Source organism: Larimichthys crocea, chromosome VII (genome assembly GCF_000972845.2).
Source record: "Larimichthys crocea isolate SSNF chromosome VII, L_crocea_2.0, whole genome shotgun sequence".
Classification (NCBI taxonomy): Eukaryota; Metazoa; Chordata; class Actinopteri; family Sciaenidae; genus Larimichthys; species Larimichthys crocea.
In genome coordinates, this window is record NC_040017.1 from 11,208,660 (window position 1) to 11,232,613 (window position 23,954).

The following is a 23,954-nucleotide window of genomic DNA, read 5'->3' on the forward strand; positions in this document are numbered from 1 at the left end:
ATTCAAATTCGCTGTCACTGTAGCACCACCATGATTTGAGACTTTTGGCTTTAAGTGAAGCGCCTTTAGACCTACCTTTAGATAGATTGACAAGAAATTTGGCCCACACATCATGGTTCCCAGACAAACTATTCTATGACTTTGGTGACTTTTCTTCCAGCTCCACCATGAAGTTGACATTTGTATTTTTGACTGCAATCTCTCTGCAGCCATGGATTATCATGAAATCAAGTACAGACATTTATGCTGCCGATGACATGATCTCCTGACTTTTCATCTAGCCCCATGTCACGTCAAAATTAAAAATGTAAAATTTAAATGTATAATTTCCTTTAATGACATCAGCCACAAAAAATATACAATAGTATGTTGTACATTATATTTTGGTTTGTGGTGTTGATAGCGTTGCATCTGTTTGTTATTCACAATTTAAACTGTCTTGATTTTATATTTATCCACTATTTGTCTGAGTGTAGTTTCTGTCCTGATGTTAGCTCACCAAATCAGATTCATATCAAGTATGTTGAAATGAAAATTAAGCATTGAAAGTAAATCTTGTAAATACTTTTTATAGTGTTAATTAGAACGTTAGCATGCTAACATAGCAAACATTAAACCTGTTGCACATATTAGCTAATAACTTAATAATAAGGAAGCACAGTAAGTTGTATGTCTCTTATTTCTGTTCAAGGACTTGACTTGATTTCAACAAGAAAGTTAAGGAGTTCTCATTTGTATCATCTAGATAACAGCCTATTATATATTTAGCATGTTACCAACACGCACATTGTATTGTGAAGTATTTAAATAAATGCTGTGTGTAATGATTATTGTGTGTGCCCCCCTCCACCTTTTCCCAGGATCTCTTGGGACAAAGTATTTGCTTTATTTTCCTGTTTGCCCCTGCGCTGCTCAGACTGAACAATGGTCCATTGATCTATAAATATGGCAACAAAAGAGTTTAAAATAAAACAAAATAGAAGCACTGAGGGTTTTTTTTTGTTTTGTTTTTACCAGTCTACTTTATTGGATTTTCCATTACATCCAAGTCGTAGTCACGTTTCACTCTACATTCAACAAAGTGCATTGATTAGACAGCAGTATTAGCAGAAGTAATTGTAGTGGTGGTGTTGTAGTTTACAGTCTTGTGGCATGTGAATATTAATGTCTTCCATTAATGCTGTCTGGTTATTAGAAGTCTTAGTTTGCATTTATACATTCAGTTGATAGAAAGTCATCAAGGCACAACATTGGTAAAACAACTGCGATAAAACAACAGAACACTTACTAAAGAGTAAGTTCAACCTTTAAATCTGATGTAGAGGCCACAAGAGGTATGCCAAGGTAATGCTCTTCTGAAAAGGTCACTGCCTCTTTGTGTTAGGAAGCTAGACTTTCAAAAAGTAAAATATGAGAAATGTGTTTGAGTTTAACAAAATAACTGTTTTGCATTTTACAGAAGCTACTCATCACTCAACAAACTGACACCACTAGACTACTCTGCACATTTTCATTATAGTATGTCTCTACGAGCAAAATATAAAAATTAAGTCAACATTGCAGTCAAAAGGGAAAGGGGTGGGGTCAGATGTGGGTTAGGACTTTTCAGTTTGCATAGTGCCTTTTAGCACATGAACAACAGTTTCCAGTGGGGTCCAGTGGGGCCTTGGGGAGGGATGAAGGGGCTGTCAGAAAGGGGCTGAGGAGGTCAAGCATCAGGGATCAAGGAGAGACTGAGCAGGAGGCTCCTTCAGGCTGAAACACAAGGCAAACAGATGAGAAAAAAAACAAAAAAAAACAAACAAGGTCACACATTTTCCAGTTGTCTGTGGTGGCTGAGGCAGCCACCACCACCACCAACGCTACGCCTGTGCCACCCAGCATGCCCCGCTTCTCCGGAGGCACATCCGAAGCTCACTTAGCAGCTTCCCCTAACAAGGCGTGACAGGGGCTCGCAGGGCTTGGAAAACAGCTAAGAGAGGAGGGAGACAGGCATTGCCATTCCTTCAAAGCCTGCTTCATGGCTCTTCCTGTAGTGGTACATCAATACCTGACATACTATAATAGATGGATTTTTGAAGATTGAGGATTATTAAACATCATCATCACCACCAACATCACTGCCACTGCCTTGGAGGAACAACAAAAAAGGGAATTGTGGGATGTGTTTGTTGTGGCTCCAGATGATCCCCAGGCACTCGGTGTGCTCACTGAAGCCATTTGCAGCAGTGGCACTCCCTTGTAAATAGGCTGCTGCATTATTTTGTTTCCTCTGACTGAACACCTCAGTGTGCATGTCAACAGAAAAGAAACCTCCATACAAACACCAAGGTGAAGCAAGGAGAGTATCCACATTAGTGAGATTCATGCATCTCCTATGTAAAGACAAGGACATTAAATAGCAGTGAACACCATAATGATAATGCAGAGAGGTTGACTAATTGGCTGTTATTATTTGGTAGCCTTTGATTTGATAGCAAGGTCAAAGAGGCACACTGAAGCAGAAACACTGTTCTCAATACAGGTTTATCTTATTAAACAATCCGGTTACATAAAAGCCAAACATAAAGGCAAGAGATATTCATGTTGTGGTAATGTTTGCTACCAATTCACACAATGTGTTACTGCCCTCCAGTGGTGAAGCAAAAGAACTGACAGACAAAGCAGTGGAGAAGAGTTTTACCTGGATAGCAGTTAAGTCACTGACGTCACCTGGCTTCAACTACTCATCCTCTTCTTCCTGTTGACAGAAATAATCATGAATTCATAACAAATACAAGAAAATGAAACAATAAAAGATGACAAAGGTAGAAAATGCGTGTTGAGATACTTTCTGTAGAATTGTTATGTGATTATAGGATATTTGAAATATTTCTGATGTCATTTTGTTTGTAGAAAAGTTTAATAACTCAGTAAAAATTGGAAATTGGAGCAGTCTGTGTTGCTTTTTGTTTCAGCCCCTTCATGTCAGTAACCTGGGTCAGATCCATTCAACAGTTAAGGTTTGTTGAATAAAAATCGTGATAGATTATATAAAATAAAATAAAAGCCAAGAGGTTTCCTGTCTTTTCAAAAACAATTGTTTTGTCTCTTTGTCTTGTCCCTCCAAAAATGATCAAGATGTTCTGTTAGTGTGTATTTGTGTCCTTGCACAGCTCCAGAGACAAGCAGGCATGTCAAACACAGACAGCAGCTCAGACGTGACTAAATGGATTTCACTCATTGCTGTAACACTACCTGTGTTTCTTCTGCATCTTCTTCTTCCTTTGATGCGTGAAAAAAGAAAGAGAAAAAAAAAGAGGGTTGCGTGAGGCCATGCTCCAAATGCCGGGAAAGTGAGAGGACTTCACGTTAGTGGTTGTCGTGAGGGCGGGTTAAAAATGGAGCAAGAAGTAACACGAGAGAAGTGCCGTGGGTAATGACAGCGGGGACAAGAGAAACTAAGGAATCTAACGACCTGCAGATTTATTTTCCTGATATGACCTAAGTGAGACACGCGTGGTGCTTAAGACCGTGCACCATATAGGATGTTTTAAATTCTCAAGCTGCTGCTTGTTAGTTTGATGACTGGCTTCTTGGAGTAAACAACACGCTCACCAAGGGACAAAGAGAGTTAACATCATTATCTATAATTAGATGCCAGAATCACTTGATTCCATCCTGTCGTACAATCTAAGCTACGAAGTACCACAACAGACCTAAACAACACAGAAGTTCAGTGGTTAATCTGATGTAACGTGGATATTTTTATCTGTTTTTTTGTGTTACGCAATAACAAGTAGCGCTCCACCTCATCCGTCTTCTTCGGAACTTGTCACATCCACTTTGTTTCTTGAGTGCTCTTGGCAAAAACAAACAAAATCCATGAGTTCTTCTTCTTCAAAAAATAAAAAAAACACGTCCTCCTGTCAAGTCACAGTGTCCCCTCTCTGTGCAAAAAACATAACCGAACTGAAAACACATCTAAGTTACGGTCATGTGCACACGGACAGCGCCAAACAACACAACAAAGCTTTCCACCTGTTCTCAAGGTTCTAAAGGCATCAAAACAAAACAAAAATTAAAATGACCTGGCAGACTCAGAGAAAATGTCTGAATGAATGTTTGTTAATGCTCATTGCAACACTGAACTAACAACACATATAAAGTTTTGAAGTAAACCTTAGCAGTAAAAATCAGTGCTGAGTCACATTTGCACATTGTACATGACACACAACTGCCAACCGGGAGAGACAGAAGAAACATTTGCATAAAGTCTTTATATGCTGTCTGATCGTGCATAAATTCACACCATGCAAAACATGGACAAAGACTCCCCAATCCAAATATACCTCTTGTACTTCAGCCTCTTCCTCTTCCTATGGAAGATGAAATCATGTGGTGTTAAGTATGTGAATGTCACAAAGCTGATTAAACAGGCTGACATATTTTGGTACCGAATATTTGTTACCACACTAAATCCACCTACATTTTAAATAAAATATCATATTATCATGCTGCACAAAAAAAAATCCATGCAGCAGATAGAGAAAGAAAGAGAGAGAATAAGAAAGAGAAATAACCTCGAAAACCTGAAAAATACAAGACGCCACAAACCACAGAAACTACCTGACTGCCGTGCTCATCTTGCTCCTGCAATAGAAGTGAGACAACGACAATATAGATGGAAAAGGCAGAGAGGAAAGAAGGCAAAGCAAAGCAAAGCCGTGAAGGATACAAGATAGAGGAGGCACTGGCAGAGGTTGGAATGTTTCAGAGAAGCAGAACGCTTTTCACACAGCAGCAGTTTAGAGCAGGGACATTTGTTTAAGATGAACTTTTTTTTACTTAGACTAACTTTAGGCCTGACAGTGGTGCACTCTAAAGTAGGCCAAATCCTGATTGGAGATTTGTCTAAACAAGGTAGGAAAGTTAACCCCTGAGTTAAGCAGCGCTGTGAGAAAGGTCGCTTAATTGATCACAGATTGAGTTTTTAACAAGAAGCTTGCAACCACCATGTCCTCATGGCTTAATGAGCAGTGTCACCAGACAAACAGTGAGTGTGAGCAAGTGCATAGGTTTGATTTTTTGGAAGTGGGCAAGGCACAGTGAAGTCCAGGGTCTTCTTGTATGTGCCCTGAATTTTCTCTGAATTATGACAGTGGATCTAAAAAGAGAGGGGCATTACATCTCTGTGCGTGAGTGCATGTTTAGATGTATGTGTGTGTTTGAGCTTGTGTGAATGCAAACAAGGATGCAGAATAAGGTAAACCTTGTAAATTCAATGCAATATAAAACTGACGTAAGTAAAGAGACTTTACATTATTTCTTCTCTAAAAAATGATTCTTACATTGCATTTGTGAGTACGCCACACTATTCATCTAGATATGTAATGGTCTCTTTGACCTAACAGCATGGCAAACTATACAAATTGTGAAAGTGGAAGTTTACTAAGTACTAGGGAAAAAGAAAACTTAAAGAATGATTCATACAACAAGAGGTAGGAAAGAAAGTAAGAATTGAGGAAGGCTAGAGACGGATAAAAAGAAAATGTCAGATGGATCTACCTCAAGCTGTTGTAGCTCTTCTTCCTCCTAAAGGGAATAACAGATAGCAGGTCAGCAGGCTGTGTGGGGAGCAAAAGAGCACCACAGGCATGCACCACAGAAAAGTCTTCTCATTTCAAAAGGAAACTATGAGGATAGTTGAGGTTGTCAGGAAGCAGCTACAGGACTAGGAAGAAATGAGGATGAGGATGTTAGCAGAAAGAGAGGAAAACAAAATGGTAATTAAAATGGAGTAGAGTGATAATGAGAGATAGAGAGGGAGAGAAATGCAAAGTCTTGAAGTGAGCATATTAAAAGAGTATACAGATGAGTGGGAACAGCAGACAAAGACCCCGTCCCAACCCAACCAGAGCAGAGCGGCCTCCCTGATCTCTGCACCATCAAAGCCACACTGCTGATGACTACATGGAGGAACCGCAGAAAGAGATGATCACCGACGCACAGTTACCTCTGACTGCAAATCCTCTTCCTCCTGGAGGGAGCAAACGAAGAGATGGACAAAAGAAGGGCAAAAAAGGCGTCAAATGCCATACAGTGCGTGCATGAGGAATATGGTTGGTGTGAACAGCAGCAGAAGGACGTCTGAAACTGATGCAGCTGAGGAAACTGAGGAAACATGCCAGTTCTTAAATGCAGCATCTAATTACTGTGCTACCTATCTCGATCAAAATTCATAAATGACATTTAGAATTTTATAAAAGAGGTATAAAGACAGTATAGTAAAAGTTAGCTGTTAAACTCTTAGTTGTTTAAACTTTGTGTATCATATCTGATACACAATAGTAGGGAAATGTGAGTGAGGTAAATCAACACTCATTGGCACAATGTCTTATAAAAAAAAACACACATATATATATATATTTATATTTATATTTCTTTTGCTCATTGGTGTGAAGCTGTTCACTTAATTTGATGATTGTGACATGCATTTCCACCACAAACGGACTAAACAGAAGATTCTAGTTTTTAGAGGATACAAAATAGAACAACAGTGGGTTTGTCTTCATCCATCTTCTTTCTAATATACTGCACATCAGAGTTCATTATCACTGAATACACTATGACTGATTCACTGCATTATTAGGGAATAGAATTATAACACATTTAACACATTTTAGGTGGATATTAATAAAAAGAACATTTAAGTAAATCATTAATTATATATACAGGGAAGAGAAACCCTCACTGTTTGTTTCACTGAAACAAACAAAAACAAATTGATGTGAAATTGATTCATTTCACAGTTAAAATACAATAGAATAGAAACTGTACAGGTTCAGCTCATCTTAGTAGTCGATATTTCAGACAGATCACTGACAAGCGTGGCACTGGAGAGGACTTGTCAGAGCACTGACTCTAAACCAGACATGACTGACAGGAATGAAAAGAGTTAATGAACTTCCACTTGCTTTATTCCACGTGCATTTCATGATATATAATTAATAATGTATCTTAGATTAGCTGGAATTAATGAAAAGAAAACATGTATGAGGTGTATTAAGTGCAGCAGGTTTGTGTTTATTAATAACACCCTTCAGATTTGGCATCAAGAACACCCTGTGTCTCTTCTTACCCTGTCATCATCAGCTTCTTCCTGTTTAAGAAAAGAAAGAAAGAAATCAGTCAAACACACAGTTCTTTTAAGTGTTAACTGGAGTTCAGTGTGTTCATAAATATTTGAGAAACCTACCTGTTCTTCTTCTTCTTCCTCTTCTGCTCGTGCCTCCTAACAAAGAAGATGAGATAGTATCAGATATATCAGATAGCAACATCTACAGATCAGACTTACTGAACCAGACAAAGAAGGGTGTTTGTGGGACCCTACTGACACACTTTGACAAGGATAGTTAGTGAATGGATATGCAGTGAATATGCAGGTGGATCGAGACAAGTGGTAACGATGTCATCAGCAAAATACAAAGACAGAAATTCATAGTTGTTGCAGAAACAAAACAGAAAAGACATCCAGTGGTGCTGAATAAACAATGAGCAGGAATGTTACACATCTTTGGTTAATAAGTGACTGAATCCAGAGAGAGACTTGATGAAGAGGTGCAGTATGAAGATGACAGGAAGGAGACAAACCCTTCATTTGAAAGAAAAGGATAGCATTAAAGGGAATGTGGAGATATTAAGGGGAGGAAAAACAGAGCATTCCAGGAATGACGAGAAGATGAAGGAAAAGACATTTAGTTCAGAACATTCAAAGGTTGGAGGGAGAGGCAAAAACTGCAGGAGGGTGGATTCTAGTTAAGTCGCAATTACTGTGTCTTCTGTGATCTCATCTGCTTCTTCCACTGCCTCATCCTCCTCTGCAGGGGCCTCGTCTCCTTCCGTGGCCTCATCATCTGCTGTCTCTCCCTCTGCTACCTCCTCCTCCTCCTCCTCGCCACCCTCACCTTCCTCCTCCTCTCCATGTGCATCCCCGTTACGCTCCTCCACTGGAACCTCCTTATTGTCAGGCGAAAACAACAACTTGCGGTCAATGAAAACAAATGATGTGATACAAAAAAACATTACTGGCATTCAGGCACTACCAGCAGCACTAAGACGCTCAGCTCATCAGTTGGAGGGGTTGAAAAAATGAAAAGGTAGGCGTTAGTCAACCCTGGGAATAAAGTGGAGGAGGGAAAGATGTATTGACAGTTAAGATGTGAAGACAGTAGAGAGTCAGTACGTTCAATTCAATACAATTCTAAAGTTTGAAAAGACGGATCAAGAAATGAAGACAGTGTTTTTGTGAGAGGTAAAAAACAATCCCGGCCTTAAAACGATAGTTTGACATTTTGGCAAATACATTCGTTTTCTCACTGAGAGTTAGATGAGAAGATCAATACTAGTCTCACATTTGTACGGTGAATACAAAAGCACAGCTGACAGTAAAATAACATTAGCACAAAGACACACAGGGGAACAGAGTAAAGTCATTACAAAACATTATATCTTTCTTTAATCTGTACAATAACTGAGGTGTATTAATAGTAATTTGCCATTTTTCAGGAGGTTATATGACAGATGATTAAGGATTAAGCAAATAATATATAAAATGTTAATTAGTGGGCTTTAGACATGTAATAGCTGTTTCTAGCTTTGTGCTAAATTGAGCAAACAGGTTGCTGCATGTAGCTTCATATTTAGCATACAGACATGAGAATGGTACAGAATTTTTTATGTAACTCTCCACCCAACAGAGTATAGTGTGAGTATATTTCCCAAAATGTAAAACTATTCCTCTACTTGGTCAAGTCAAAAGTAATTATAAATAAGCAGAAAAAGCAAAAGGGAACTCCGGCTAAAAACAAAATGCAGCTTAAATGAACTCAGTTATGCCACACTTGTTAGCCCTAATCTCAGGGATAACAAAACAGACTCAGCTAAGTGTTTTTAGCAAACATCTAGCCTAAAAACAATCACATCTATTAAATGATCCTCAGCTACATTAAATTTTAGGGTAAAATCACTGAGGTGAAATAGCAAACGGAAAAGTGCTTCAGCATTTTGTAGCTATGTCAATATCTTGTAATGCAATGAGTAAAGCATGTGTGAAGTGAAACGCTTATAAGGAATGTTATGAATCCTGCCAGTAAAATTACATTTCAAAGATGCATAATTTTCATGATTTAAATGTAGAAAGTTAATAATGTATGTTCTTAGGTATCTTCAGACTTGGGCTGTGTCTAGTCTGCACAGTGGTGAAAGTGAGGGGGGAGGAAATTTGTTAGAAAGTCACTGGAATCGAGCATATAATAATGAAACAAAATCAAATTTCACAGTGCAAATCAAACACACTTCACTTTATAAAGTACTAATTATAGAAAGGATTGTAGGAACATGATGCCTCACGACTCTGTGGCAGTCTGAAAGTAGTGATGCAATGTCACAGTGTTATAATGACAATCTAGTATATTGTGTTATTGTGAACTAAAATGTCTTACTCATGCAAACCACAAAAAGATTAGTGATGACTGGGTCAGAGCAGACAAGAGGAAATTAAGAGTGTATTCAAGTCGAGGTGTGGACAGGAGGGAAATTGTTCTGTTATGCTGAGATAGAAAGGAAAAGGTTAGAAGTAATGAAAAGAAACAAAGCATGAGGAGGGGGGAACTAAAATGACGACGGCATTACTATTGAGTCATCAAGGTTTCCCTCTGCATTAGTTTCTTCAGCGTGGGTCCCGTTCTCCACAATGTGTGCCTTGTCGGCTTGTTCTGCTTCCTGTGTCAATAAAATGATCAGGTTTAAAGAGAGTGTATTGTGAGTGTGTGTATATGTATATGATTTTCTTTTAGCAACTTATAATGGTCAAACGTCTGTTTTATTGCTTTTAGATGCTACTGCAGCTTCTACAGCTGACCATGTGATTTCATTTTAACGTCTTAAACATTGGGTAGGCTAATTGGATACAGTTTCAGATTGGTTTTACTCCATGTTTCTAATGAGGAAGTCTGTATGGTCAAAGTGAATTTAAATCCTCCATCTTTGATTTTCCTATGGAGTACCTCAAGGCTCAGTCCTTGGCCCTTTATTATTGTCCATTTATATGTTCAAATCTTTTATAGGGTTATCAGTTTCCATTTTTGTGCAGCCAAAACCCAGATCTATGTCTCGTTTGATTCCAACAACACAACACAACTTCCTCAAAACACAAATTCAGTTTTATAGATGTTAAAAAACGATCTCAAAACTTTGTTCATTTAAAGTCAGATCGATAAATCAGAAGCCATTATCATAGGTCCAGAGTCCAGACCCACACTTTCTCTTAGATTCTCTCTCCTGCTTCCTCAAATCTGGATGTTATCTCGATTTTTGTTTTCTTTTGTGCATCTTAGTAATATTGATATCTTGTAAATAAGATTTTCTTATCTGATAAGAATCTGGTAACTCACAAAATGCAATAAAACAGTCCACATAACACTTATCTCAGCATCTTTTTTATGATTACTTTTAAAGCATGTTTGGGATTAATCACCAATTACGACACCAAATTATTAACCCCTTACTAGCCTGAATGCCGCCTGAGATCCTCTGGGAGAGCGCTGTTATTAATTCCTATGTCAAAGCTAAAAACAAGGTGACCATGACCATTCAGGGGCCTTGCCAGAGGAAATTGTGCAGTATAGTTGTGTTTCCTCTTTTAAATATATCTTAATAACAACAATTTTTAATTTCACTTTCCTATTGTTAGGTCTTTGTAATGCACTTTGTAACTTGTTTTTTTTTTTAATTATTAGTGTTATCTACCCACCAGGTCAGGTGTCAGATGATATATCCTTACATCTATTTAGAGGGAAAAGTTAGTCCTATTTTCTTCTGTATTTTACAGTACAATGAGCAGAGTATACATTATTCGTGAAATGTTCTAATATGAATGAACCCTGAAGTATTCTGTGTGCAGAAGGTCAAACATTGTTGTGGTTGTTTACTTCTGCTGCGTTTGATAAAGGTAACTTGGACTATTTACTAAGTCTTTACCTTGATTTGTCTAGTAGGTTAAAATGAAATTGTTTTAGCAGTTATCTGTGAATTGTGTTGAAGACATTAAGGTCTGACAACAAGATTATGTGTGTTACAGAATTCAGCATTCCTCACAGTACTGTGTAGTATTGTATGAAACTACTGTGTAGTATTGTATGAAACGGCTTGTGCAGCATTCTGGATCTAGTTTGAATTAGTTTTGCTGTCTTGTGAGCCCATGTGGGCTGTATGCATGACACAGTAATAAAAATGTCATCATCATATAAGCAGTTACATGGCAGGTGTTAAACCCTGTGCAGGTCTTTAAAGTATTTTAACACCCTGATGATTTCTTGATTCAATTAATTCAGTTCATTGCACAGATTTAATGAGTCTACAGAGATGTTTCGCCAAATGTCTTATAGACAGGTAGGTGTTAAGTAATCATGAAGGAATTTCATTACTGATATGGGTTAAGGTTAGGATTTATATGTTTAAATATTCTGCAGGACTATTTATCTGCTTTTTGGTACAGCAAACACAGTCTAGTTTAGGGGTAAAAGAAATGTGTTTGTTTGTCCACAGTAGAAACAGAAAAGAGTTCCAACCTTAGACCCAGGGGGAGGGGGCAGCCCGAGGAAGGCATACACTGTATTGTCCTCCTTGGCATCAAAGAACGTGTCGTAGTCCTGGATGAGAATAAGATATTCTTGAAAACTTTACAACATATTTTATTCCTACTTACTCATCATGCGCATGTACAGTAAGTTAAAGCTTATATTTTGGAGTCTTTGCTTTCTTACCCCGCAGTAGTTCCCTTCGTTGAAGATCTGAGGGGGCAAGGGTATGCCATTGGTGGGCTTCTTCTCCGAAGGGACATTCTGCCTCATCCACATGCGGTTCTCCTCGTTGCAGGCGATGTCCAGCTCAGTGTAGTCCACTTTAAGAGCCTCCAGGAAGCCGACCACATCTTGTTGCTTCTTCTTGATCTGGGAAGCAGTAAAGAATAAATAATATAATAAGGATTATGAAAATCAAGACTGTATGTAGAGAACATACTGCTTTCTCTGTGTTAAATCATTGTAGAGTGGACATCTTTGTGTTTTGGACAGTTAGTCTGGCAGAAAATGTAAAATATTAAGATGTCATTTTGGTCTCTGGGAACTTGCTATGGTCTATATTTCACTAATTTTTGACACATTACAGTTAAAGCAATTAATCTATTAATCAAAAAAAGTCAAATTATCGAGTTAATTGGTGAGGGATGAAAATAACTGTTAGTTACAGGGCCAATATAAACACCCTGAAAACTATGTAGAAAAGCAAGACGAAGAGGATAAACGCTGGTGGGAGTTGGATTTATAAGATTTCACAGCACTGGGACCTTGTCCCAATGCCAGGATACACTTGGTGGAAGACAGACAAACGTCCAAACAAGTCCCCTCAGAGGGTAAAACACTGCTGACCAACTGGGCCACCATGTCACCCCATGGACTGGTTCAAACTGCTTATTTAGCTTTGCCAAAAGTAGATCTGGAGGTTGAATCCACCCCTCCCTGCTCTGATTATCACCCCACCTAGTACACAGACAATTACTTTAACATGATATCTGATCACAAAGATTATTAAAAGGATGTTTCATCGGGGTAAAATCTCACACTAGTACCGGGCTATGTGGTCTAAAAGCGTCTACATATGGGGGTCCGTGGCATGACCAGCTTTGGGAGCCCCTGTTCTAGAAAGCTCTTCATGTGAATCACATCGACTTGCGACATTAATAAAGAAAGTGCTGAAGCACAAAGCATGAATAAAGCCACACTCATGCCATTAGCCTTTAGGTAAGCAATAATAATAAAGACAAGTGATATTAATTCCGATGTTTAACGCTGTTGGGTGAGTGTGGATGAAAGTCCCGCTCGGTTTAAGGAGAACAACCAGGAAAGTTCACCCTAATGAGAAATCAGTGTGACGGGCTGAAAGCTTACCGCGGTGGATCCCGATGAAGAGGCGAGAAATACTTTGATAACCATTTTTCTTTGATTATATTTGTAGATTTTGCAACAAGTTGGCTCTTAAAGGAGCAGACAGCCTCCTCTATTATTAGAGCACGCTCAGGACGGAGACAGGGATCACACACACACAAACACACTGAGACACCACTGAGGCTATTTTTGTCTGCGGGCTCCATCAGTGCGGGATTGGCGGGTTGGCCCCTAGAGGCGCAGCAGCACACAGACTGATTGGCAACTTCAGCTGTCTGTCGGCGCAGGGGACAGTGAAGTTAGTCTCCAGCTCTTTGCTGAGTGCATATATGGACAGAAATAGCACTGACCAGCACTGTAGGCTGTATGTGATTTGGTTTCCAAGTGCAGGTACCCGGGCCTGTTTGGGGTCCTTGAACAGGGTTCCCCAACAAAGCCAATTTATTTAGTTTATTTAGCACGGTTTAATACCTCTATAGTATGACTTATGTTTGTTTATATGTAAACCTATTGGATGCAATTCACGCCATCATAAGTAAATACTTTTTTTTCTTCTCTTTTTCATGTATAAAAACCACAATGAGGCGAAAACAAAATACAACGCAAGCTTCCAAGTCCTGAAGTTGCCTCCTATCAAGTCCCTACAGGTTTCAAGCCACAAGATCCAGTCTGCCAAGTTGAACTACATCAGAAAGTGGAAGAGCCAGGTGTGGAAACCTGCAGCAGCTGACCAAAACCAGGACTGAGATCAAGCTGTTGAAAAAGGTGCAGCATCGCCAAACGGTGGCACTGCAGCACTTCCAAGACTCTGAAGGCAGCCTGTTAGAGGTTGGTTCATTTTGTCCATTTGGTGTCTCTTGTGCTCAGATTTCAATCAGTGCCACAAAAACATGGCTTTTCATGGATTGTCGTCCTTACATCTACTACTGTTTTTTTATTCAGATTTCAAAAGCTGGTTCATCTCTCCAAGCAGAAATTGTTTTTATATTTCTTTTCTTTATGTTTCTCTAATTAATGCACCCACATCCTCACTAAACCCAAAAACGTAACATAACTGAGGGCTTACTGCCTGTAGTTCATAGTGTACATCCTGCATGATTGTCACCAGTGACGCTGAGAAAACAAACCGATATAAACTGAAGTTTCGCTTAAAAGTCTAGTTTTTAAAATATATTACATTTGGAATTAACTTAGTGTCACGTAGTTGCCTTTGTTGCTCATGTAAGAGAGATATCTGACATCAGACTATGCATACAATAGATAGGTATACAAACACAATAAATGAAGGTTTTGGAAAATGTTGTGATTGAAGAGAATCACCAAGAGGACATCGAGACATTTGCTGGTGAGGACTTAGTATATATAAACATAATGTTAAACTAACTTTACTGGCAATGCACACATGAAATTAAAAAAATACCATAGTGGTACAACTCCAGGATGTACAAGCATAGCAACAAATACCACAAATATTAGGAGCGATCTTCGAACGGTGTCTTCACACTAGAGCCAGTGTTATTCTTGGTTGATTCAGAATTTTTTATAAATGTACAAAAATGTTTGTTTTTAGACACCACTGAGCAGAAAAGTTGTTCAGAAGAAGATCCAACTGAGGAAGACTATGCCGAGGAAAAGGAGGCATTAGAGGCTTTGTGGGGTTTAGAGGAAGAGCAGGAAGCATACGAACATGTAAGTGAGGTGTCCTACATTCTCTGAATACAACTGAATCTAAAAGAAAATGATACAGCCCCCCCCAAATCAGATGCAACTACACCTTTAAACAATCTATTAAGTACCTGCCTAAAGCAGTGTGGACCTGAAACCCTGAAAACCAAATAAAGGTGGAGACCTTAAGCAGTTGGAATCGTGAACTTCGTCTGTGAGCTGAGAAATGAAGGAGAGGCAGCCCGCAGTGTGAGTAAAGGACAGTTCAAGAGAAGGAGCAGGCGGGAGCAAGTCACTGACATTACAATTTTACTTCAAATACCTGACTTGATTTTGCCAGAGAATACCATTAAATAACATGACAAGAAATTAAAGCATTTATTTTATTATCTTTTCTTAAAAAGGAATGTCAACATTTCCACACTGTTGCGTTTTGAAATTATAAAGTCAAAACATTGTCACAATTAACTTAAATAATTAACAAACAAACAAGAAAATTACCAAAATACTATATTGTAACATGAAGCGGCCAACACCGAAATGCTCTGCATTTGTACATGTTGACCTGTACACACACAACCTTGGTGCTTTCATCAACAAAATGTTTAGCAATAAGTTAAAGAACTGGTGCAGCTGTAGTCTCTAGCTGATGGCATGAAGACCCAGTGTGACTACTTTGTTGCAAACCACCAGCCAGCATGTGATTCCCACTCCACCTGAAAGGAAAAAAACAGCTCTCTCAGTGAATGAAGAATCATTCTGAGCCTGATGGTAGGTTTAAGAGGGGGAAAAGTACAACATACTGTAATTTATACACACATTGGCATTGGTTTAAAAACAACAACATCTAAACAAAAGGAGCTTTGTTGAGTTGCGCATTGTAAATGAGCTGTTTTAATGTATTGTTGTCGATTATATATGTATATATAAATATGAAAAACAGCTTGATTACCTGCAACTCCTGTTGGGAAGGCAACAAGGCGCTCCACAGGGGCAATCCATTTACTGGGGACTACTGTCACTGGATCAGAGTAATACTTCCATATCAAAGAGATCATCACAGCAGCCTGACGACCAAAAGAAATGAAATGTGGGCATATAATACATAATGTATGTTGTATTATCATAGTTACATTCAATATATTTGTTTTCCACCTACCTGAAGTATGTAAAAGACAATGTTCACAACCCATTTCATTTTGGCTTGTTGTGCTGTTCTTGATTTCACTACAAAAGTAAAAGAAAAAACACAAACAAACAAGTGTTAGACTCAATACACTATTTTTAAGATAAGATAGACTATAAGTATTCCACACTGGGGAAACTAATTTGTCACAGCAGCTTGTATACACAATGTTTAGAAGAAATTACTAGAAATATATAGAAAAAAAAGTCAAACTATGGAAGATGTTTTGTGTGTTTGTGTGTGTGGTGATGTAGCCTTCTTTAATACTACCCCAGTGCCTTTTAGCCTGATGGTCAGACTGAACAGACAGTTAATTTGAAATCACTGGGGCAAAAAAGTGATACAGACCTCTTAAGTTTTTTTTTTTTTTTAAACATGCTTCAACCAGTCACAGGGTAACATGGCAAGTATCACAACAGTGTGTTCTTGGAAAATTTTGGGCAAGAGATGTAGTCTCAAATAATTACATTATACAAGACATAAATATATTTGATTAAATAAATATTTTGGTCATTTGGGACATTTTGTAAAAGTGCTTTTCTTCAAGCAGTGGAGATGTCCCTATAATTAATACAAAGGAAAAGACTAGGAGTGCATAATAGACTATGCACACTAACTAAGAGAAAATGGTGATTGATTGGCATTTATTGCAGCCATACAGAGTACCACGTGGGCTGTACAGCTTGGTCACGGGAGATTTAAACTGTTGGTGTGCAGTAAAAAAAAAAATCACAAGATAACCCGAGGCTGACAGTGAGGGACAGCAACAGGCAGCAGCTGTTCCCACCCAACATTCATTAAGTAGGCCTGTGTTATCCAAAACCTCCTGTCACTTCCTGTGGTTGGTGGTTTATATGTGTGAATCTGCTGTAGCAGCCACACACAGGTGTGGAAGACATAATATGCTGCATTTCCAGTAAAAGTCGCTGAGAACAATCTGTGAATAAATAACCAAAACAAAACAACAGCCCTCTAAGAGATGCTTTATCCTATGTATGCCGGTCACAGTATCTACTTTTGTTTCCCCACCGTGTGTTTTCAGCTTGTCTGTCATCTTGTTGATCTTGCGCTCCAGTCTGGCATATCTGGCAAACTCATCCATCATGCTAATGGAGGACTGCTCCTTCTTCATCTCCTGGATCTCGGCCCTCATCTCGCTCTCCTGCTCAGCATCTTTCTGCACCATCTTTGAGAGCTTGAAAGCAGAAATAAATACTGTTGTTAGGATAGGAGGTAAACTGTGATGAAGGCTATTGTTCATGGGTGCAGAGGTATTTAATGCTCCTGCTCGACAACAAAAGGTGGAATCACTTAAAAGGGGGTTTTGGACCGGTAATTCTTGTTTTGGTGTGCTATATTTAGCAACAACTCTAAAGTTGTTATCAGCAACACAATGGTGTCGCACCTAAATGTTTCCTCCCCAGTGTGTGGTGACACACCGTGTTTCGTGGCCCATCTTTAGCTGCTTATGGCTGGGTTTAGGCATGACGGTTAATTTGTTCAACTTCAGGGCAGGTCAAACAATCTTCCGGGATTTTTGGTGTAACACCAGGATCTGAAGAAAAACCCCACCCTCTTTACTAACGCTGTTAGTGAAAGCTACGCTAAGCTAAGCTAGTTAGCTGCCTGTGAGAGGAGGCTACAGCAGCAGCACCAACACTATAATATAAATATAAATATATTATATTATAATGAAAGTCACCACTTACGAGCGATGATATGGTCGGCAGGAGTGTTTTCATAAGGTTGCACAGAAAAACCGAGCCCAGCACCAGAAACCACGCACAGCCGGTCGCCATGTTTGTTCCTCTTCTCCTTGTTGCAGGCAGCTGTGCAGCTGCTGCACGATAACCAGCCCATTCATGTTATACCTGCACGACAGCGCTTTGTTTTATAAACACAGCTAATTATAGTCAATGTAATTAGGTTAAAAAAATAGTGATTTTAATACACACAAAGCGTGTTTGATAATATCAGTGCACACAGACATGTTTAATGTTTGTTTTAATATATATATATATAGTTCCTGTGCATACATTATTTCTCGACACCTCCACAACATTTGCATGGTTGCCATGTATTTCCCACACTTCCCGCACGTACCCTGGGAACAAGCCCGTGATTAAAAAAGTGAGAGTTGGCTGCTGGGTTCACTGATTGGCACACGATCCTGCCCACACAGGTAAGATGTTATGGTTCAAAAATGTGTTGCCTCGACCTCGAAGCCAATCACTGGACGCAATGGGCGGGGGATAACTCCTCCTGGTAGGTTGGTAGGATGAGGGATGAAATACACCGAGAATGGGGTCCAATCCGGTTCCAGCTAGTTCTAGTACTGGTCGGACGTTTATGTTAAGTTACAGACTGTTCTGGAGGTGTAAGGCTGAGGTGATTCACTTAGTTTGCTAAACTGTAAAGAGGTCGTGTTATTCTTTCATCTCTGCCCTACAACCTGAGCGACAATGGGAAGGAAAAAAGTAAGTTCAAATTGTACAATATTGGAAATATAATGCACGGTATATTTATTAACGTTAGTTTAAAAAATGCACAGGCTGTGTTTCTATTTCACGTACAGTGTATCTTTTTCACGCTTTATTATAACGCTATAAATAATCGCTACAGCGCGTCCATGTGCATGCATGTGAGGACTTCCACCTTTACTGTGCTCAGGTCTGCCGTGTCCACCCTGTTGATACAGGGAAGTGGCGCCTTTTTTTTTTTTTTTTTTACTTGACGTGCAACATGCATTTTCACCCAACAAGTTTGCAAATTGCACGGTCTCCTCTACTCACTACATGGGTGTTTTTATTTGCTCGAACAGTGTGTGTGTGTGTGTGTGTGTGGCGGTGGTTTAATGATAATTTGCCTCCACTGTGTGCTGAGATCAAACAAAGAGGTGTAACCACCGTCGATGAACAGGTTGCCATTTCAAGGAAATTATCTTAGAATTGTCCATGGGTGTTTTTTTTTGTTTTTAATGTACACGTTGCTACTGAGGCATTTGATTTCCGTTCAGGATATGTCGACGTGTTTTCTGCATATTTGCAGCCTGCCTCTGTGCTGCGTACTTTAAAGCTGCTGAGCGTCACCCTGGAGGTGTACAGTCGTTTTGTGTAGGAGCGTCATGGCAGCTGAAACATCCTCGAAAAGACAGCGACACATCTGGTCGTCTTAACCCCGAAATGCCAGTATAATCACGTACCCGGGAAGTTTTAATGAATAACTAAAGAGTTTTATCCACGTTGGGGGAAACGACGCAGATTGATTGTGTTGATGCGTGGAGGCGCATGTGGAGGTGGAGCGACACTTCCCTCTTCTTTAAGCAGCTACAGCACCATGCTTACTTCACAAAAACATGTCTTCCTTATGGACGACGCACTGGGCTACAGTGTTTGGCGGGAATACACAAGAACTGCCTGTGTTTTTTTCTCTCTCTCTCTCTCTCTCTCTTGGAGTCAATATAAAAACGTGTCGGACTCCCCTCCCCACTTTAAGGTTGCATAATTTCTTTGTGACTTAAGGGGAGGGAGAGGTGCCCATCCCCCCCTTTGCATTACACACCCACTTTAGCTCATTCATGAATGGCTGTTCCTGCTTTTATTAATTTCCTTTCCCCTCTCTCTGTCTCTTACAGTCTGGTGATACAGATGCAAGTCCAGTGGTTAGTATTCAAGTGTTGACACCCAGCTTGCCCCGGATGGATCACATCACGACTGACATCCAAATGAACATTTTGTTCTATTTTGTGTTAGAACAAAAGAGAGGGTCTTTGTCGAGAGAGGCTGATTTTATTCATTTATTTATTTTACATAATGTAGTGCAGCCTTGTTTTTAATCCCTCAAATTTAAATCTGAGGCTCTCAGGACCATTGTGTTAATCAGTTAGTCTTTATGTCTGGGACCCAAACATGCTCAGTTTAATGGGTATGTAGACCTGCATGGCCTGTAGGGGGTGCTGGTTAATATACAGCCCAAATTGGTCCCCTGAGTGCCTCAATTTTAAACCAAGCTTTCTACAGTATGTGGCACCGTCAGACAATCCATTCAACAGCATAAACATTATACTATGTTACAAATCTCACAATGCAGTGTTTCACCTCTGACCCAGCGTTATACATTACACATCAAGGACCAGCACATCATCACTTCTCAGTTATGAAGCGCAGCATATGAAATCTCAACGTACTGTTCACTATTGAGGGCCTATTACACAGGGAAACGTGAATGACTGAAGACGTTTCAGTTTCATCAAGATAGTTTGCAAACAACATGATTTTATCTCCCAAGGATGTTATGTTTTCACCTCTGTGACTGCATTTTGTGTGTTTGGCTGCAAATAATGAACCTCAGATGTACCAGTGTTTTAAATTGTCACTCTCACAAGGAGCGAGTTTTTGACTTGACCCCTCAATCTGATTCAGTATTTTAAGGACTGAACCGATAAATACTTACTACTGCATCACAAAATACGATGTGCATGACAAAACAAACACATTAGATGCTTTAGGAATTGAGGAATATCGCGTGTGTGTGTTAGTTAATGTAACAATTAGACAGGTGTTGGTGTCTGATTTGTTTCATCCCTTATTGTACTTCCAAATGACTGAACTAACATCTTATTATATGTTCTCATACAGCCAAGGAGACATTCTGCGCGGTTGAAAGTAAGTTCTACAAAGACCGTGACATTTTATTAAATTCTGTTGTAACTATTCACATATTTTGCTGGCGTAATGTGGCACATAATTGTATGATGGTGTGTTTGTTACAGAGGCTGAGCCAGACAGAGCCAGAACCACAGCCAGAAAAGAAAAAGGTAAATATGAAGACTATCAATTTAAAACACATCGTTATATTCTATATTTATGTGTTTTACGGTGCATTTCATGCTGCGCTTGATTTGTTTTTTGTCATGGTTAGGCGCCTCCCAAGAGCAAAAAGGCGAAAGAGGTAAAGGCCAAACCGGAGGAGGAGAAGAAAGAAGAACCTCAGGCTGAGAAAGAAGAGGCTCCTGCAGAAAACGGGGAGGCCAAAGCTGAGGAGGTATTGCATGTTTGTCTCACCATCATGAAATTTGCTTCTTGTTGTTATGTATTGTAGCAGTGTTCAAGGAGAACCTAAACAATAAAGCATGTTTTCTTCATCTTCCAGCCTGCTGCAGCAGCAGATGAGGCAGACGAAAAGGAGGACGAGGCCGAAGAGGAAAAAGCAGAGTAGTAGTGACACCGCAAAACTCGTTTGCCAATGTTCCCTGTACCTCCTTTCTTGTACAATGCAGAGATTATTTTTTATCTACTATTTTCATAAGACAGCAATGTTTTTAGGGATGTGATTGCAGAAATGCATTTTAAAAAAATAAATACTACAAATTCCATTTTTTTTTTTTTTCATGGCTTCTGTGAAGGGAAAGTTTCAGACATTGTATCGGGGTTTTTGTTCTTAACATTGTACTTGTTTTTTCTCTATCTCTCTGGCTTCTTTTTTTGCCTTTTTAGGTTGTAGTTTTATGCATGACATGCTGTTGTGCCTATATCAGGAATTTGACGTTTAACTCCGGGAGAGTTTACCTGAGACATTCCCGTGACATTTTGAGGCATTTTGTAACCTGTGCTGTATTGGAATTTAATACATTGTCATACTGTGTGTTTGATAGGGAATAGGATGATTGAAAGTTTGAGAGTTGTGGTCTGCTAAATAAGTCTCATTGGCAACGTTCACTTTAATCGTGCTCATTAGTTTGATAGTTTGATTTGTTTATTTTTTTTTTGTCAATGCAATCAGTGATGGTACAATTGAGGATGATTAAATTGATTTTGTATTCTCAGTTGTGCTCAAAACAAAATGCATTGCAGTTAATCTTGTCATGCTATTTTCACCTGAGTCAACAAAGTAGAAACGCCACACATTTCTGGATATTCATTGTGGGTTTGGGATTTCTCTACCAATGTACAGTTTCCTTCTTTTTTTAAGAAAAAAAAAAAAGAAGAAAAGAGAAATGTTTTCTTTGTTATGAATGGTATAAAATTAAAGTGGGAATTTCTCTGAAATGATCCATTGTTATCAATTATTTGATAGATAGATAATTGAGCCCAAAGGAAATTCAAGCATCCAGTAGCATTATGCAATCATACATTAAAATTAATCTGGAGTTAAACTCTAAAAGTAAAAAAATGTACAGAGGAATTAAACATTTGCATAGAAAATAAATATATAATTGTTAAGAAGTTAACCCATGCTAACATATATACAAATAGAAAACTATATAAAAAGTGACTAGAAATAAAAAATATTTTGTACATATGAGATAGAACTACAAATAGGGATAAAGGACTATGCAATTAAATTAGGCTGTAAACAGATGAAAAGTCACAGCATATAGTGGAGGTAGTCAGGCTGTATATTGCTGTGAAAACTAGATGGTAATGGGCAGGAAATCCATATGTTAAACATATCAGTGATGTTGACTGTTGCATATTAGGCTGATGTAAAGAAAAAATCATGGGGACAAAACCTAAAATTGAAATACAGTTAGAAGGTGCATGTTCTTAAGTATAATTCAAAATAATGGCTGGTTTAACTCCCATTTTTTAGTATAATAAAAGAAAAGCACAAAGCTTAACTAATTTAATGCTTAAAATACATAATGCATGTAGTGTAGTTCTACCAGACTATTCAAAATAGTTCAAATGTTTTTTTAAAAATGATTGCATCATCATATCCACAAGTTTATATTTACATGTAAAACCCTGTACATCATCAGTAACATGTTTGGACTTGTGCTTGGGGCCCTATACTCATATGGTGTACCCATACTGTATATGGTGTACAGTGTTTCTATGCTTAATTACCACCCGGTTCCAGGTTTTCTGAGTAGTAATTTGGTTAAATACATTTAAATAATTACTTTAGGAAAACGCATCATCTCAGTATTGTATCTGCTGAAATATTAAACGTGTTGAGACAACACATTGACACTGACAGAGGGCCTCTACATCAGTTAATAAAGCAAGGCCGGCCTTGAAGCTCTAAAGTCATCGGTGTGTTTTAGAATATTTTCATATATAACCAAATAATTTCCACAAACACTCCACAGCATTTGTAGTGTCTGGGGATCTGGTGTACTGGGGGCAGATGCCTGCTTTGCCCAGTTTGTAATCCAGGTTCCAGTCTAGCAAGAATATACAAATTTTGGCTAAATCATTTAGTTTCATATCATGTATACTGCCTATAATTTATCATTTGAAAATATAGAAGAATCAAAAGAAAATGTGATCTGTGTGAAAATATTATTTCCACAAAGTCACATCCTTTCACTGCAACCCTTTGCACTAATATATTCAACTGGTAGCTTTAATTTTTTAATCCCTTATTACAGATTATGGCATTTATGTATGTGAGCTGTTGTTGAGTTATGAAAGCTTTTTCTGGACCTTTCAACTGTATCTCAGTCTTTGTCAGTGCTTGAACTCTGAGTTTAGAATCACAGATATGTTCGAACATATTTCTGTCTAAATCTTATTCCTATAATCATCTTGTGGTTCTGCAAATGTATCTTTGGACGCCATGACCAAATTAACGCATTTGGAGGCCCCATGCAAGCAACAAATATGCCGTTGTGCACACAGCACACTATACTGCATGTGACACTTTCATTATACTTTGCAGAGACCCAGAAACTAGTACTCCTGGAAGCCACCTGGCCTTACGTTTTCAGTTTGTGGTAATTTCATGACACATATACGTTCATGAACGAAATAGCACCATGTGTGAGCACAGTATAAACTGAGATGATAATCTGAACAAGATTTTGACACAGGGACCCTCTACAAGACGGGGCTATAAGATTGTGTTATAATGCAGGAACCAGTGGATATTGTCTTTAAGTGGTGCAAATTCCCAAAAACAATGCACAGTGCACGTAATTAAAATATGAAAAAAAGCGAATGACACACAGTGGACCCCAGGCCTTTGGGCACTGGGGAAGATTCCCACTTTTCCTTGTTGACCTCCCAACTTGGCAGTGGTGGAATTACTAAAGTACTGTACAATTTTTACCCAGCAGAATATCTTAACTGTATGCTACTTAAACTAATACTCTATTACATTTTATAGGGAAATGT

The 23,954-nt window shown here is 38.8% G+C and overlaps 3 protein-coding genes across 8 annotated transcripts; 1 reads left to right on the plus strand and 2 right to left on the minus strand.

The window, feature by feature from the left end:
• Positions 1–992: 992 nt before the first annotated feature.
• sh3bgr (SH3 domain binding glutamate-rich protein) lies at positions 993–13,165 on the minus strand. Of its 6 annotated transcripts, none has more exons than XR_003462586.1 (11): positions 12,987–13,165; positions 11,805–11,990; positions 11,610–11,690; positions 9,673–9,762; positions 7,813–7,998; positions 7,238–7,273; positions 7,121–7,141; positions 5,996–6,019; positions 3,238–3,841; positions 2,684–2,740; positions 993–1,755 (listed from the first exon to the last, which is right to left on the minus strand). XR_003462586.1 is itself a non-coding variant. In XM_019270701.2 (11 exons), the coding sequence occupies exons 1-10, from the start codon at positions 13,029–13,031 to the stop codon at positions 2,723–2,725; spliced, it is 714 nt and encodes a 237-aa protein (XP_019126246.2). In that variant the 5' UTR covers positions 13,032–13,165; the 3' UTR covers positions 993–1,755; positions 2,684–2,722. The 6 variants fall into 6 exon arrangements, 5 of the variants coding, with proteins under 5 accessions (XP_019126246.2, XP_027136234.1, XP_027136232.1 ...); XM_019270701.2 differs by lacking the exon at positions 3,238–3,841 and adding an exon at positions 5,548–5,574; XM_027280433.1 differs by lacking the exons at positions 3,238–3,841; positions 9,673–9,762 and adding an exon at positions 5,548–5,574 and having other exon boundaries at positions 12,987–13,164.
• Positions 13,166–15,017: 1,852 nt separating this feature from the next.
• On the minus strand, positions 15,018–17,704 carry get1 (guided entry of tail-anchored proteins factor 1). Its single transcript, XM_019270708.2, has 5 exons — positions 17,544–17,704; positions 16,864–17,029; positions 15,808–15,875; positions 15,601–15,715; positions 15,018–15,364 (listed from the first exon to the last, which is right to left on the minus strand). Exons 1-5 carry the CDS (start codon positions 17,631–17,633, stop codon positions 15,291–15,293), a joined length of 513 nt encoding a protein of 170 aa, XP_019126253.1. The 5' UTR covers positions 17,634–17,704; the 3' UTR covers positions 15,018–15,290.
• Positions 17,705–18,132: 428 nt separating this feature from the next.
• Positions 18,133–21,881, plus strand: hmgn1a (high mobility group nucleosome binding domain 1a). Its single transcript, XM_010733588.3, has 6 exons — positions 18,133–18,311; positions 19,469–19,495; positions 20,472–20,498; positions 20,606–20,650; positions 20,755–20,877; positions 20,986–21,881. Exons 1-6 carry the CDS (start codon positions 18,297–18,299, stop codon positions 21,049–21,051), a joined length of 303 nt encoding a protein of 100 aa, XP_010731890.1. The 5' UTR covers positions 18,133–18,296; the 3' UTR covers positions 21,052–21,881.
• Positions 21,882–23,954: the final 2,073 nt, after the last annotated feature.

Bases quoted from the DNA above. Each gene is read 5' to 3' on its own strand.
- hmgn1a (XM_010733588.3), top strand. The intron at 19,496-20,471 runs GTTAGTATTCAA...GTTCTCATACAG, and splicing joins ATACAGATGCAAGTCCAGTG to CCAAGGAGACATTCTGCGCG. The intron at 20,499-20,605 runs GTAAGTTCTACA...TGTTTGTTACAG, and splicing joins GACATTCTGCGCGGTTGAAA to AGGCTGAGCCAGACAGAGCC.
- get1 (XM_019270708.2), bottom strand. From the start codon at position 17,633: ATGGCGACCGGCTGTGCGTGGTTTCTGGTGCTGGGCTCGGTTTTTCTG. The intron at 17,030-17,543 runs GTAAGTGGTGAC...TCTGCTTTCAAG, and splicing joins TGCCGACCATATCATCGCTC to CTCTCAAAGATGGTGCAGAA. The intron at 15,365-15,600 runs GTAATCAAGCTG...TTTTCCTTTCAG, and splicing joins CTTCCCAACAGGAGTTGCAG to GTGGAGTGGGAATCACATGC.
- sh3bgr (XM_019270701.2), bottom strand. From the start codon at position 13,031: ATGGTTATCAAAGTATTTCTCGCCTCTTCATCGGGATCCACCGCG. The intron at 7,274-7,812 runs GTAATTGCGACT...CTTCTTTGTTAG, and splicing joins ATGAGATCACAGAAGACACA to GAGGCACGAGCAGAAGAGGA. The intron at 7,142-7,237 runs GTAGGTTTCTCA...TTTCTTAAACAG, and splicing joins AGGAAGAAGAAGAAGAACAG to GAAGAAGCTGATGATGACAG.